Here is a 15,103-nt window from a genome sequence, read left to right on the forward strand (position 1 = left end):
CAGTGCTGGACTCTTATTAGTTGGTCAATCCTGTTCCCATGACATCTATTGATTGATCCAACAGGCGCCCAACATGGCACGGCAATCCGCATGGCATCACATATCGGCTACAAGGACTGGACGGGTGCTATTGTTCGAGCAATCGTCCACGTGCATGCGAGCCTTTTACAGATGGGCCTAACCCTGTCTGGCCTACTTGTGACGTGTGCGGCCCAATTAAATGTTCAGCCCATGTGAGCCTTTACGAGATGGGCTTGTCCTTCGTTTGGGCCCACTCATGATGGGTCAGGACACAGTGGGCCGTGCCGTGCCCCTTCACAATGAAAATTGAAGATTTGCGATTCTTCCCATCAAAGCTAGCTACTACTTCCGCTTGTTTAGGTTGAAAAGGCAAAAAGATTGTTGTATGTTAGAAGATTGGTCTAATCCGATTGACTCATCTGGGCCCTGCGTGAGCGTACGGGGGAAGCAGAGGGTTCATCATAAAGGGATCATAGTGGGGTTTGAATAATAGCTGAAAAAGAATTTCATATTATTTTTATGTGGAGAGAAATATAAGCTGGTTAACCTAAAAAGCAGGATACCAGGCCCATCATATTCAATTTATGTTGATTGGCGAATATAGTTGAGAAGAGTCACAGAGGGCAGGGATACAATTAAGAACCTCAGGTAGCTTGGCATATAATTCAGCTGATGCTTTCTTGCTTCAAATCCACAACTCCATCTGTTTCTGCATCTAGATCTTCATGATCCCATAACATTTGAGCAATTGTGCTGGATCCCGGTTCTTCGCTCCTAATATAATTCACTAATCTGTCAGAATCATATGCAGAAACAAGGCTCTGTTCTCTAAGTAACCTTATGAGGTTCTCTGCCTCTTCCACATCACCCTTTCCTTTTAAGTATTCCAAACACGCACTCAAAGTTACAGGGTTTGGTTTCCACCCTTGTGAAGTTGCCAGAAGTGCTTTCTTCAGTGTATCAACTGCCTTTTCCATCTGATTATTTTCATGATATCCAGCTGCCAGAGCATCCCAAGTGACAGCAATAGGCTCCTCCCCCTGTTCTATGGCTCTGCTTACAAGTTGTTCAGCCTTCTCCAAAAGACCCTTCTTACAATATGCACGAATAAGCAAGTTTGGAACCCGGAAATCAAAGAATTTGTTTCCGGATAACCACTCTTCAAAGGTCTTCTCAGCACCATCCATGTCATCCAGCTTCAGTAATGAGCTTACCATAGCAACATAGCCAGTGTTGAAGAATTTCCCAATTGTCTTATACAAATTCCATATCCGATACACTTCAGTTTTGTTTCCCATTGTAGCGTACAGGGTGAGGAGAATTTCATAGCCAAACCTTCTCGATCTACCACTGATAAATTGTTCCGACTTTTTCAGCATTTCCACAGCCTTCTCTTTTAAGTCAGCTTTCAAGTAGCCATTTGCTGCAACAATATATGCATTCCAGTCTGAGTTGACTGCAGGATCAGTTTCCAACTTCATTAGAAGCTTCTCCATACCCTCCATGTCAGAAGTGGCACAATATGCATTCAACCGTATGCAGTATGTGAAACTGTCCAAACCAATGCCATTCTCCTCCATCTCTTGCATTAGGTTGTCTAGCTTCTCATGCTTTCCCAACCGAGAATAGAGGCCTAGCATAACATTGTAAGATAATGTTTTCACAAACCCCATGTCCCTCATCTCCTGCATAATGGCCTCCGCTTTCTCCAATGATTTCTTCTGGGAATAACAGTTTAAAAGAGCACCATAAACCTGGAAGGATCTCAAAGAATTTGGTGTTTCATTAAAATACTTCTCTGCTTGTTCTAGGCCATGAACCTTTGAGATCAAATCAAGCTGAATAGCAACATCTCCGGGTGATATGTCAAAGTAGAATTTGTCCCTTATCCATTCATATATCTGGTATAAGAATGATAAACTAAATTCAGGGGGCAGCAGTATGAAGATTATGAAGATAATTTTTTATCAATATGAGAATACTTTAAGATGATGATCGTTTTTCAAAAAACTTCACAAATTTTGCAGTAGTCTGCTTAATTTTGTAATAAAAAACAAATGAATTGTATGCTAAGGCTCTGTTTGGATCTCAGAAGCAATAAGATTAAGGAAAAAAAAAAAAAAAGTTCCAAAAGTTCCAAATACACTACTTAATTTTGCAATCAAATGCAAATAACTTAAAAGGGTCTGTTTCAAAATGCATAAATGTCCTCCTAGTTTCTATAGTATTGTCATTGGGGAAAAAAATGGAGAAAAAATTATTGACTCCCGAACTTGAACTTTTCTTTCCCCCAACAGTTTTTGAAAACCAAACAGAGCCTAAGATGGCTATCAACATCCAAACAGAGAATTTCAAATTCCATTTGAATTCAAAAAGAAAAATAAAACAACATTCTTACTATCAATTGAGATTAATATATTGATTATTTTTAAACATATAATTGATTAATAGACTGAAATAATATCTCACTCTATTCTATAGATTGAATTTCTATGCACGTACGCTTAGCATTTCAACAAATGAGTGTTCCGAGTCAGAAAATTTTCATTGAAATGTAACAATTTTAAAACGGAAAAACAAAATAAGTGACACAAAGCATTTAAGAAGCTAAAGAGGTCAAATGAAATCAAGAAATGAAGCCGAGACACAAAACAGAGGCATGAAACAAAATTCAGAAAAGAGGTGAAATTGAAAGCAAAGAGAAGAGTAGTAACAGAGTGGAAACCTCAAGAGCGTGGTTATATCGTTTGAAAGTTCTGAGTTTCCTTATCAATCTATGGAGGTCTTGCTGCTTGATGCTTCGTCCTTCTTTCCTCCATTGTTCCAGGGCCGGAACGATGGAAACCCTGAGGTCTATGGCCGGTGAAATCCTACTCTGAAGAGACTCTTTTGGAGCATTAGATGTTAGGGTTTCAGTGGAGTAAGGCAAAACCCTGAAAACCCTAGAAATGGAACTCGTATCGACTGCAAACCTGCGAATGATTTGCATCGTCACGGAGTGAATTGAACGAAATCAAATCCCTAACGTTACACAGAAATTAGGGTAGATGGTTAGTCATGGGCTTGGGCTCAGCCTTCGTTAGGAATGTTGCAGATCTTGGCCCAACCCAACTAATTCATAGCTCAAATTTTCAACTTTTACAAAATTGGAAATCAAAGTCCCAATATAATTTTGTAAGAATGTGAATCATTGGATTTTAAAATTTAAATTATTGATAAAAAAAAGAAAAAAAAAAAAGAGACATGTCATCATTTTATTAATAAATTAAGAATATATAATAAAATATGAATTTCCCATCACTATATTAATAAAGTTTTTTGGTTTATCTTTTTCTTAAAGTAAAATTTGGAAAGACCTTAATATTGAAAGAATGAATTAAGCCTTAAAAAATAATAATAATAAAAAAAGTATTAGCATTAAGAAAATTAAATTAAAATAATAATAATAAAAAAAAAGAATGAATTAAGCCTTAAAAAACATTTAAAAAAAAAAGATAATAAATTCATGAAAAATAAAAAATAAAGGCATAGTCCAAACCAAGTTGAGCTTGAATTGAAAAATCATAATTCAAACTTGACCCAAATATAAAAAATGATTGTCCAAAACCTGTCTAAACATCAAAGTTAAATTTACATTAAGTCATGCCAACCCAAGTATTATGATTCGAGAAATGATGAATCATGCTTCGAGAAATGGGTTTTATACCATTCTCATATTCATTTTTATCTAATCACTCTATACACTCATCGACTTATACATCTATTTTAAAACATTAATTCTATTAACACATCCATAAAAAAATTTTCAAGATGTCTTAAATATATCCTAATTATTCTCTTTCACATCTATCTTCCTGTTCCTTCTTCTCGTAAGCTTTCTTCCCCAAGGTAAAATGCTTTCTCCAAAACTTATTTATTAACAAAAAGATATTTAAGAAAAATTTAAAACTAATTCCAACATTTTTTTCCCCAAATCCTGATAATTTTATGTTTGCAAAAATATATTTTAAGACTTATGATTCATGTAAATTTTCATAACTAAAAAACCATTGGGAATAATTTAGGAGTGAGAATTATAAAAAATGGAAGAAAAATGTTTTTTTTTTTAAAAAAAAAAGATTTTATGATATTAAGATTGACAGTGATTTTAGGAAACGTTTTTACTTCTTTTAATGCTTCAAAGGTAAAAAATTTTAAGTGTCAGAAATGTTAAAAATACTTTTTAAAATCACTACCAAATGGACTCTAAAACCTATTAACCCTGACATCAAATGTACGTCCGAAAGTATAATTTCAAACACCATATTTTAATCATTTCATCAAAAGTCATTTTTGTCCAAAAAAAAAAAATCTTAACTAAAAAATATAGAGCATTGCCTAGAAAATTTTGATGAGATCAATAGCTGAGTTCATAAAACCTAACTAGTTTTTCCATTTGAGTAACATTGTTTAATTGAAACCAACAATACCAATGGAGAGGGGAACCGCTTAAGTTACAGCCAGATGCAGAAGGCATAATGTTAGTAACGGGGAGATCAATAACACTTTTGTTGAAGTTCAACGAAGAAAATCTCAATTGTGTGGACAGTAACTGATGACACTAACCTCATCAGGTCTCATAAAAATAGCAGACTGCAACAGTGAATGGTATTCATGGTTGGGGGGCTAAAACTTTCTTCCTTCAATGATAACTCTTCCTTTTCAAGGTTACAGAAAAATGACATTGATGAGAAACTGGCTGATCTCTGAAGTTGTTCACTGATGACAAAATGGAAAATGAAGGTCCCTTTTACCTAAATCCTTTAAAGCTTAGACCTGTAAGGACTTCTGTTTGCTATAAACATTGGCATGTTTAAAGGATCTGCTTCTTTTTCCTCATCAGCAGTAAAACTAACCGTTTTCATCTTATGAAGAAATTGCAGAGACAGATTTTTCACCTGCAGCAGAAGTCCTAAGTAACCTGTGATGGATATCCCCATCAGGAATCCCTAAGTTCTTGCATAACCTTGCGATTTCTTCGATCTCTTCCAAGTTTCCTTGCCCTTCCAAGTACTCTATACAGGCATCCAAAATGATAGAATTTGGCCTCCACCCTTTCCTTCCTACTGATATTGCTTTCTTCAACATTTCCACTGCCTTAGGCATTTGCTTATCCTCCACATAACCCTTAGCTAAGATGTTCCAAGTACTGGCATAAGGCATTCTTTCTTCTATAACCTTATTTACAAGGGATTCTGCCTTGTCAAAGAGGCACCTCTTGCAATAAGCACTGAGAAGCCTATTCAGTACCCGAAAGTCATACATGGTGCATTCACACTCCCACTCCTGAAAGATTTTCTCAGCCCCCTCAATGTCATCCAGTTTTGTCAGACAAGTGATCATACAGGAGTATGCTTCTGGGTATTCATATGATGGCTTGTATAGATTCCAAACTCTGTAGAGCTCTTGCTTGTGGCCAGTGCGTGCATAGAGAGAAAGGAGAAACTTGAAAGCAGAAAGCCTTTCTAGATGGGGTCTGTTGCTCTCTATCTTCTTTAACATTTCCAAGGCCTTGTCAATCAACCCAACTTTCAGATACCCACTTGCTGCAACTGAATATATGTTCCAATCAACAGAAATGTGGGGATCCTCTTCCATCCGATTCAAGAACTTTTCCATTGCAGAAATATCAGATGCCGCAACATAAGCAACCATAAGATTCCTTACTGTGAAAGCATCACATGGAATTGCCTTACTTTGCATTTCTTGAATCAATGCCTCAATCTTGCCATGATTTCCAGTTTGAGAGTAAAGGTTGATCAACATATTGTAAGGAAAAGATGATGTTGCAAAATCCATCTCTCTCATTTTCTGCATAGTGGCTTCTGCTTTCTCCACAGATTTCTCTCGCACATAGCCACTGAGAAGAGCACCATACGCACTGGAAGTTTTTAAATTATTTGGGATATTATTAAAGTAACTCTCCGCCTGCACTCGTCCATGAACCATGGAGATCAAATCCAATCTGATTGCTGCATCACTTGGAGTTAATGTGAAATACCGACGGTCAGTCATCCACTGAGATATCTGAATAGCATAATAACAGAAGACAAGGGTTAGAAAACCAGTGGTATGACCAAAAAGATGGAAGAAGTTGAGATTCGACCTAGTCATTAATATCCAGTTCATATGGTTTCAACTTTCAACCACAACATATCATAGGCATTAAATGTTATCGTATGTCATGCAATGCTTATCATGTGTTAGTGCATAATAAGATATGCCTAATATGCAATCAACCTGTGCAGCCATACCAGTGATATGAATCACTCCACACAAGATCAGCACCACACCACATGTATGACATCCTGTATTTTAAGTTTTTGTCAACTATGCTTGGAGTAATGTGCTATTTTGGTACAAAACTCTCAATTCATCCATCCTGTCGCATTGCCTATGCTGCTGAAGGCTTCTACCACTCAGTGTAATGACTTATGAACAAGCATACTACTCAAGGGTCATTACCACTGTATCAGCCACTAGTGGGATTACAAAATTAAGAAATATATACAAATAATTACAGTAGGTTGTCTTAACAAAAGATCAGAAATGCACATAGCTGAGCAATTATTCCAGTCATTGGGTGGGAACAGATAAATTAAAATTTTCAATTCAACTAATTGAGACCCAAGAAGAAACGAATTTCATAACTCAAACCACACATGTACAATCTCCAAATTTTTCCCAATTTATATTGACCCCATCGAGCATATATACCGAGAAGGACCCCCCAAAAAAAGGGTTTAGTCCCCGAGAAAATATGAGAAAAGGAAGCAACAGAGCTTAATACCAAAAACCAAAACGAAAAATTTTTAGGTGCCAAAAAATCTCTGGGATTTCTGGGTAGGACAGAATTTCTTAGGGGCTTTAGACATTTAGCCACATTCCGTTTTCCTGAAATTTCTCGGGAACCAAATAAAGGGGTAAGAAAGAAAGAGAGAGAAAACGAGTGACCTCTAGGGCATGATGGAAGCGTCTGAAATCTTTCATGATCCGAACAAGTGATTGGAGTTGGGGTTTGCTGACTGTTTGGCCTTCTTCGATCCATTGATTGAGGAGTGGTGAAATCGAAGCCTTAGGGTCTCGAACAGCCTGAATTCTATCGTATAGAGACGAGATTTGGATTTCAGCTGGAAGCTTAGAATGTCGAGGACGACCCAGAAAGGGAACCACCTTCATGATTGTCTCTTTCTAAAACCCTTATCTCAGTAGGGTTTAACTATAGCACTCGTGTTTCATAAAGCTGAAAACCCAATACAATTTGGGTTATTTGATTAAAAGGCCTCTCTAAACCCCATTTTTTCAATCTAACCTCCTACCTGTTTTTTTTTTTTTTTTTTTCTGTGGCATCAAACAAAAATAACGCTCTCATCATATCCTTGAAAAATAACCATTTTTTTTTAAAACCAAAATATAAATACTTGAAATAGAAAATGACATTTATGTTAAAAATGAATTATTTTTAAAAAAAAAACATGAGATGAGTTAGATTTTCAATTTAGGGATTATTTCATCATTTTTAACCAAATATTTCATACAAATTTTTATGTTATTATTTAGTATGGAAGAGAAAATTTATTATCATCTTAACAAAATAAGAATTATTTATTATTTAATTATTTAATAGAATGTATATAAAAATAGTAATGGTACTTGGGGTATCAACTTTTTTTAATATTTTATTTAAACAAAAAAAAAAATTCAGAGTAAAACTTCTACTTTAATATTTGGAACCTACAATAATATCGAAACATTCACTTTTTATTTATTTTCCATTCTATCATATAAAATATATTCCTTTGTGAAACGGGTTTGAATACATATATGTTGGCACATCGAAGGGTTTATTGCGTCTATCAACTTCTCTTGTGTTCACCATGAGTGCTTAGGTGAATACAATATAATGATAGAATATGTACATTTTCTAATAGCAATTGTTTTTAGGAGAGTTGATAGCTTCTGAGATCCTACGGGGTATCACGGGGGGAGATTGTTAGCAGATTAAAGGATTGATTGCATCCATCAATCGCCATAGGTGCTTGGGTAAATACTAAATACTTTATATGAATGAATAGAAATTTGTTCTATCATGATTTCATTGCTTTGTACCATAGTCTTACTCATTTATATTATAAATAAATGTCATTATTTTATATATTGGTTTTATCTCATTGAACGGTATCAATCTTATTACTTTGAACCTTTGTCTTATCTTGTCATAAATTGGTCTAATTTATTTATCTCTTGATTTCATTTTCTGTACCATAATCACTTTTTTTTTTCCGTCTTTGTTGATCAGTTCAAATTTTATCATACATTTCTCCAGTGGGTATTTATCTAATTTTTATTCAAATTTCATTCATTATTTTTGCATTGGAATCTTAATAGGTTTTGTCTTCAAGAATACATAAGCTTATAATCCCCTTAGACTACAGTCTATACCGTTACAACAAGAGTTACAAATCGGTAGTCACACAACATGCAGAGCCATTCCACCGCTCAGTTTATCCCCGGACTGGGTCCGGACGGCGGTATCGGCACACCCTTGGGAAGCATGGCCGCGAGCTCCCTTAACTTCTGCTGCTGTTCCTCAGTTCTATAGCGCCCCACCTCGACCCCGGACAGCGGACGAGCCTGCAATGACGGCATAAGAGAGAGCACCATTGCCAGCACTAGTAAGAAACACATCAAGTTTCTGCACTGATAGAAGTACCCCATTTTTGGACTGCTACTGCTACGAGTTTGTTGGTAAGTAGAAAGGTTTATATAGGAATCAATGAACTTAAAACAAACACTAATATTTTTTTATGGGGGCATGAAGGGTGGGCCGGCCGGCTTGTGAACTGGGATTTGGAATGGAAGTAAAATGATTTAATATTGGAATTGCATGTCAAAGTACAGGTGGTATTTCGTTGGATGAAGGCTATGAAGCTGCCGGCAATGCGATGTAATTAGACTTTTACTTATCTTAATTAAAGAAAATGTAAGCCGGATTCCGACCGGCCGAGGTATGGTTGGCAAGTTAATTATGGATTGAATCTGAAATTGGATTCGACTAAATCTGAGAGGGTAGAGAGTCGCCATCCTAAGGTAATGGGAGGGAAACCATTGGTTGGGGAAAGGTTGACAGGGCTCGATTTTTGGTTGATGATGTAATCACAGGCCACCAAGAAACTTGTTTATTTTTGTTTACCCAATATTAATGAAGGGGTAAGAAGTATGACCTCCTAGCGAGGCAAATGATTCGCGTCTCCGGGAGCACTCAAAAACTGTATCTAGAGCAACCCGACGTACAGACCCTATGATGTGTAAAGTATCTCAAAGCTAGGTGTATCTTATTTACCCCATCGAGGTGGGTATAATCATCAGGATATGACTAAGAGAGATTAGGTGGCAAATTAAGGTCCATGTACTGATGTACCATTTGAAGAAAGGGAAATACAAGCATTGAGGTGTGGGCATGAGTCATGAGTCACGAGTCATGAGTCATGACCCAAAAAAGTAACTTTGAGATTAGAAAAAACAAGTCAATTGAAAAAGAAGCTTAAAAAGCAGGAAATGATGAGTCAAGTCATAGTATCACTTGCAAAAGTTGGAAATCAATCATATCTCAACCACGTCAATAATAAAACCACAATACCATGCCCACAGAAAGGCAAGAGAAAAAACCGATATGCCAAGGGATGAAAGTTGAAAATATGACAAGCCTGCAAGACAAAAGTCTTCACAAGCAAAGAGTGAATGCAAATCTTACAAATTTAAAAAAGAAAAAAAGAGGCCAAAAAAGTCAAGGGAGGGGAGAGGCAACTCATTCAACCTCTCGACCATTCAATCTCCTATGCATAAATCCTTGCCCCTAATATGTAAACCCTTTAACCTATTCATCTTGGGAATAACAGTTAGAACTGGCTTCCCTTTTCTACAAAGAAATTTTAGCTTCTGCAATTAAGATGTGTGTTTCCCAAGTTTCTGTCGAGAAATTTTTTCTTTGTTCTTCATTTTTCAGACTTTTCTAGGATAGAAATGAAATTTGCTAGTTTGTAAATTTTCCTCATGGAATTAAAGAGCCCGAGTCCGAAAGCAAGGGAAATACAGAGCAAATTTGAGAGAATAAACTCGAGTAAATTAAGATTAAGAGAACTGAAAAAAAGTAATAAGTTCGTTGACAAGATTAGTTGTCGAGAAAAACTCAACAATCTTAATTTTTATTTCAGTGAAGAATTTTTTGTGGTGGCCTCTGATGTTTTACCCCAACTCATCATCAAAGCTCCGCCCTGTTCATGTTCATACCTTTATTTCTGCTCTTCCTTTACGGACAAATTTGTTATTTATTTATATATATTTAACTTTTTGATTCATCATAAATTATAAATTCCACTTCCTTATTTGGGTACTTTTTAGAATACATGATAAAAAAGAACACACTTCCATTTTATACGGGTCTTAGGCGTGCAGTCTCAACTCACAGCCACTCCTCAACTGCCATGCCTCGGGACTAATCATTTGTTGATACGTGAGTGAATGACAAAGGCCAGGGCAGTCTCCGCACCTTCTAACAACATGTCATCAAAGTTCAGTGCATGACATTTCTTTTGTTGGCTCGTGGATGATGATTTGAAAATTACAAAAGCAAACACAAAATATGAACACTAAAGTGTGAGATACAATGTGAACTCTTCTAAGTGTGAGTAAATCTACTATCAACCACCAATTCATTTACAGAGCAGACATCTTCAGTAGTATACATCCCTGTTAGTGAACAGGTATATACAGAGTGATCCATTGAGGAGCTATCCACATCTACAAAGGTAATATGCCTCATTGCCCCCTACTTCTGCCTATGATATTCATCAAATTTTGCTTACCTCTACAACGGGTTCCAAACAATTGGTACGAGGTTGATCTACGTGCTACCATCTGGATCGAATTCACTTGCAAGTTTCGGAGGATCTTGGTGGCATGGCTCTATTCATCAGCACTATAAAAATGCAACAACTTTAGCGATGACACCTTTTCCTACAGCCAAGAAAATTGAAAATAAGGATTCATATTCCTGATTTTTGTCATCACTTGAAAAAATGCAAGTTGTCAAACAGATATCTTGCAACCTGAACGGTTTCTCCAGACTGGGAAGGGAAATTGAAACCCGTTGAGCAATGCTTCAGCTCTTCAGGATTTTTCATCCAAGCTCGGTGTGCATCACTCACTTTTATTTTATATTTGAACATCTGATAAAATGATAAATGAAAAAGATGGAAAATGATACTACAGAAAAGTGAATAAATAGGAAAATCTTAATGAAGGGAAAAAAAAAAGAGGATAAACTAATGCTATGAAGAATAAATTAAACAAACAAATGAAAGAGAAAGTGTTCTTTAGGGGACAAACCTCAGAAAGCGGGATGTTTGGTATCTCCAGTTCATCTTCAATCATTATGCCAGTGCCCTGGCATTCTGGGCAGAATACCGAGCAAATCTGCAGAGTTGTAGGTTTTATCACACCATCCTTTCCTTTTCCGTTACACTTGGATCCACTCTTTCTCCTAGAACTCCGTCGCAGTTTAGGACAAACCAACTGATTTGTAAAAATTTCAAACTCACAAAGAAGTATCCAGTGTATAAGGCAGGAAGTATGGAACACATGAAATGCCTGTACAATGAACAAATTATACAATCTTATGAAGTTCAAGTCTAGTGGAATACCAAGCAATAGTGCAAAAGAAATTAAGAAACATATCAAGTTAGAGAAAATTAGCCGAGTATATCCAATGAAAGTTGCTTAGAGACTGTTACCCCATAAACATTTCTACTACTGCAAACAAGTTTCCCTGTCTTCATATTCATGAGTGTTGCCACATCTTTCCCTGGGAGCATCTTGTGCTGACAGATATCACACATTCTTTCTGCTGCCACGCGCTGTTGGCGCCTCAATTCTCGCCTTATAGTCTTGCTTGATATGAATCTTGTATCCAAAAGTTGATCATCATATCGATCTAACAACAGCCTTGGACTGGGACTGTTTGATATTAGAGAATCTTCCCCAGATGAATCATATTGATTACTCAAAGACTCACTAATATCTTCTGGATCAGAAAATGACTTCTTTCTTTTCCTTCCACTTCCCTCTGTAGGACTAGATGACAACATGGAAATCACATCATCAAACAAACCCTTTCTACCCAGATTGTAATGATAATTGAAAGTGACAACAGCAAAGTCATGGTCTGGCACCATGACCGTTTCCCCATCACCAGGCTCCTCTTTCCCAAACCACTCACACCATATTTTACTAATCCCCTTTGAAACCCCATCCTTCTCAAAGAACCTTGCAGCAATTTGGCCAAAACCTAAGAACCTCACTTCTAACTCAGTAACTTCATCTTTAATCATAACACCAGGAATCATCATATCACAATTTCTGCCACCATTATTCAAACTTTCATTATAGAAACTGACATCACAATCTGAATTCTTGTTGGAATGTTGCTCAACATGTCTATTATTACTTTGACTCAAATCATCACCATGACAGACAATAGCAAGATTGTTATCATTCTTGTGTGTACCTAACAACCTAGTAGGATTACCATTTGCTATCGATAGATGCTTATCATTCTCTGATGAGTTATCAAAGAAAAGAACACCATCATTGAAAGGCCATGGGTGCGATTTAAGGAGAGTAACCTTAGCAGCAGCATACCTTTCAGAATGTAAATTTCCCTTTAAGTGATCATACAGCACTGACTCGCTATAACATGGAGCAAGACACAACGTACAGAAGAATATAAACCGTTTACCATCTTCCCGAAGCTCCACATATGGGTGCCCTTGCATTCTGACATTGCGAAGAGTTGTTCTTGCAGCTTGCTCTCTCAAACTTGAAGCACTTGTCTTCAGAAACCCTAATTCTGTCCTTCTCGCCATTCACACTTTCCTAACTTGAGCTCAAGAGAGTCAATATTCTTCAATTTGAGGATCCAAAAGCGTAGAAAATTTCAACAACCATATGCAAACTTAGCAAACTCGAAATCCATAAGCACATTCTAGCAGCGCTATAACTCGTTTCACGAGCTTAATTCAACACAAGATCAACAAATCTGAATTCAGGTTTGAATCCAAAACGCATAAAACTCGTGAAAATCTAATTCCATCTTTTCCGCCATTCAAATTTTCCCGCCGAAACTTCAAATTTCAAATTCAACGGTCGGTTGAACTCCTTCAAGATCCACAAACCAAAGTGCTTTCAAGAAGCATAAATTACACCCTAGAAAAACCAAACATCACCATAACTACCCAGAAACCCTAGAATTCAAATCTCGAGGCCAGTTCACCACAAATCCCTAGAAATGAATCTTGAAAGCAAGAAATTCTCAGAATCTCCACAGATCTTGACTCGAATTCTTCGAAATTAAAACCAAAGAAACGGAGATAGGAACCCCGGGGAAAGACGCTTAGAAAGCCCTAAACTTACAACTTCGTTGCGTACTTTGTATACAGCTTCCCGGAACACGTATTGTTCGTCGATTCGCATAGAAAGCCCCCGAAAACCTAGCCACAGCGCCATGCGAATGTGACTCTTCCATTGCCATCTCCATTGGCTGCAAATTCTGGAGAGGGAAAATTTTTAGAGAGAGAAAGTAGAGAGAGGAGGGAACGACCTTTTAACTGAAATTTACGTGCTGATTGGTTCTCTAATTAAGCAAGAATACTATTACCAAGGCTCTTTCTATTCCTTCCACGGTGGATCCAGACAGCTCCGTGGACGAAACAGTTTTGGGTAATTAAAAAGTATGAAAGCATGAATGTTTTGTAGATTGCGGAGCATGGTAATAAAGTGGCCCTATCAGTTTTCAACCGTGAGATATAGGAGGTAGGCATGATCAGCAGCACATGATCTGTGTAGCAAGCTACTAAGATAGGATATGGGAAATAGAGAAATGGGAAGATTCGGATCTTGGAAAAATGGTACCGGATATGGTGGGTGCAGATAAGCATCAGCCATCATGCGTTGAGTTTGTCTTGCGGTTATTAGGTGATAAGCTGCCACCTGTCTTTGTCCTTATACTGAAGAAGTTATAGAAATTTCCTCTAGGGTTAAGAAAATTTAACTGAAAAATAAAAATAAAATAAAATAAAGAAACTTAAAATGATAAATTTAAATCTAAGTCTCACTAAGGTTTTATGAGACTTTACTAAGGCAATAATAGTAATAGATAAAAACCTTAATATTATTCATCAATTCCTCGTATGATTATTCCTTATTTAAAATTATTAAGATAATGTTTGGTAAATCAACTTAATTATTTAATATTATTTAATAATTTAATTTAAGTGATTAAGTAGATTAATCATATTTACTAAAATAACTTAATATTCTTAAAAATAACTTCAAGTAATAAGTTAAAATAGTTAACTTATTTTTTGTTTCAAATCTTTTTTACCTCATTTGTTCATATACAAAATATTTTCAAAATTATGATTCCACATTCATAACTTAATTTTTATAATAAATAATTTATGGTTATTTTTTTTATATACAATTAAAGATGAAAATATTGGTGGTTCGATTTTATGGAAATATTGAAAATGTTGGATGGAAATTTGGAAAAAATATTAGTGAGATGAAAATTCATCAAAAACTCATAGAACTATTAAGGAAAACTGCAAAAAATGATAAATTTACTTACCAGTAATATAATATGCACTTATAAGAAATATAAAGCTTCAAAGTTTGAAGTGAATACTAATCTCAAGTAAATATCTAATTTCATTAAATGTCTAACACTCGTCACAAATTATATTATAATGATTTCTTTTAGTACCAAAACGAGGATCGATGTGGTTCAACAACTCTTGAGGATGACGAAAATCCATCTTGATGAAGACAATATTGGTACCATGACATGAAATTTGCATACTATTGATTATAATTATAAACATGTCATGCATAAGTCTCTTGACTCCTCTTGCCTATTGCTTCTCTATGGATGAGAAACGTTGAGTTCACCCATGTGCTTGCTTTAACTTGTCCTTGTATTTGATAT

General features: G+C 36.1%; 3 protein-coding genes across 3 annotated transcripts; all 3 read right to left on the reverse strand.

The window, feature by feature from the left end:
• Positions 1-502: 502 nt before the first annotated feature.
• Positions 503-3,062, reverse strand: LOC100250499 (pentatricopeptide repeat-containing protein At2g20710, mitochondrial). The gene is made up of 2 exons (XM_002273868.4): positions 2,747-3,062; positions 503-1,922 (listed from the first exon to the last, which is right to left on the reverse strand). Exons 1-2 carry the CDS (start codon positions 3,008-3,010, stop codon positions 687-689), a joined length of 1,500 nt encoding a protein of 499 aa, XP_002273904.3. The 5' UTR covers positions 3,011-3,062; the 3' UTR covers positions 503-686.
• A 1,363-nt stretch (positions 3,063-4,425) lies between these two features.
• On the reverse strand, positions 4,426-7,401 carry LOC132254744 (pentatricopeptide repeat-containing protein At2g20710, mitochondrial-like). Its single transcript, XM_059741024.1, has 2 exons — positions 7,015-7,401; positions 4,426-6,087 (listed from the first exon to the last, which is right to left on the reverse strand). The coding sequence occupies exons 1-2, from the start codon at positions 7,237-7,239 to the stop codon at positions 4,927-4,929; spliced, it is 1,386 nt and encodes a 461-aa protein (XP_059597007.1). The 5' UTR covers positions 7,240-7,401; the 3' UTR covers positions 4,426-4,926.
• A 3,316-nt stretch (positions 7,402-10,717) lies between these two features.
• LOC100255678 (uncharacterized) lies at positions 10,718-13,755 on the reverse strand. Its single transcript, XM_002273837.5, has 4 exons — positions 11,853-13,755; positions 11,449-11,709; positions 11,169-11,288; positions 10,718-11,076 (listed from the first exon to the last, which is right to left on the reverse strand). The coding sequence occupies exons 1-4, from the start codon at positions 12,981-12,983 to the stop codon at positions 11,026-11,028; spliced, it is 1,563 nt and encodes a 520-aa protein (XP_002273873.2). The 5' UTR covers positions 12,984-13,755; the 3' UTR covers positions 10,718-11,025.
• Between the last annotated feature and the right edge of the window lie 1,348 nt (positions 13,756-15,103).

Source organism: Vitis vinifera, chromosome 12 (genome assembly GCF_030704535.1).
Source record: "Vitis vinifera cultivar Pinot Noir 40024 chromosome 12, ASM3070453v1".
NCBI lineage: Eukaryota > Viridiplantae > Streptophyta > Magnoliopsida > Vitales > Vitaceae > Vitis > Vitis vinifera.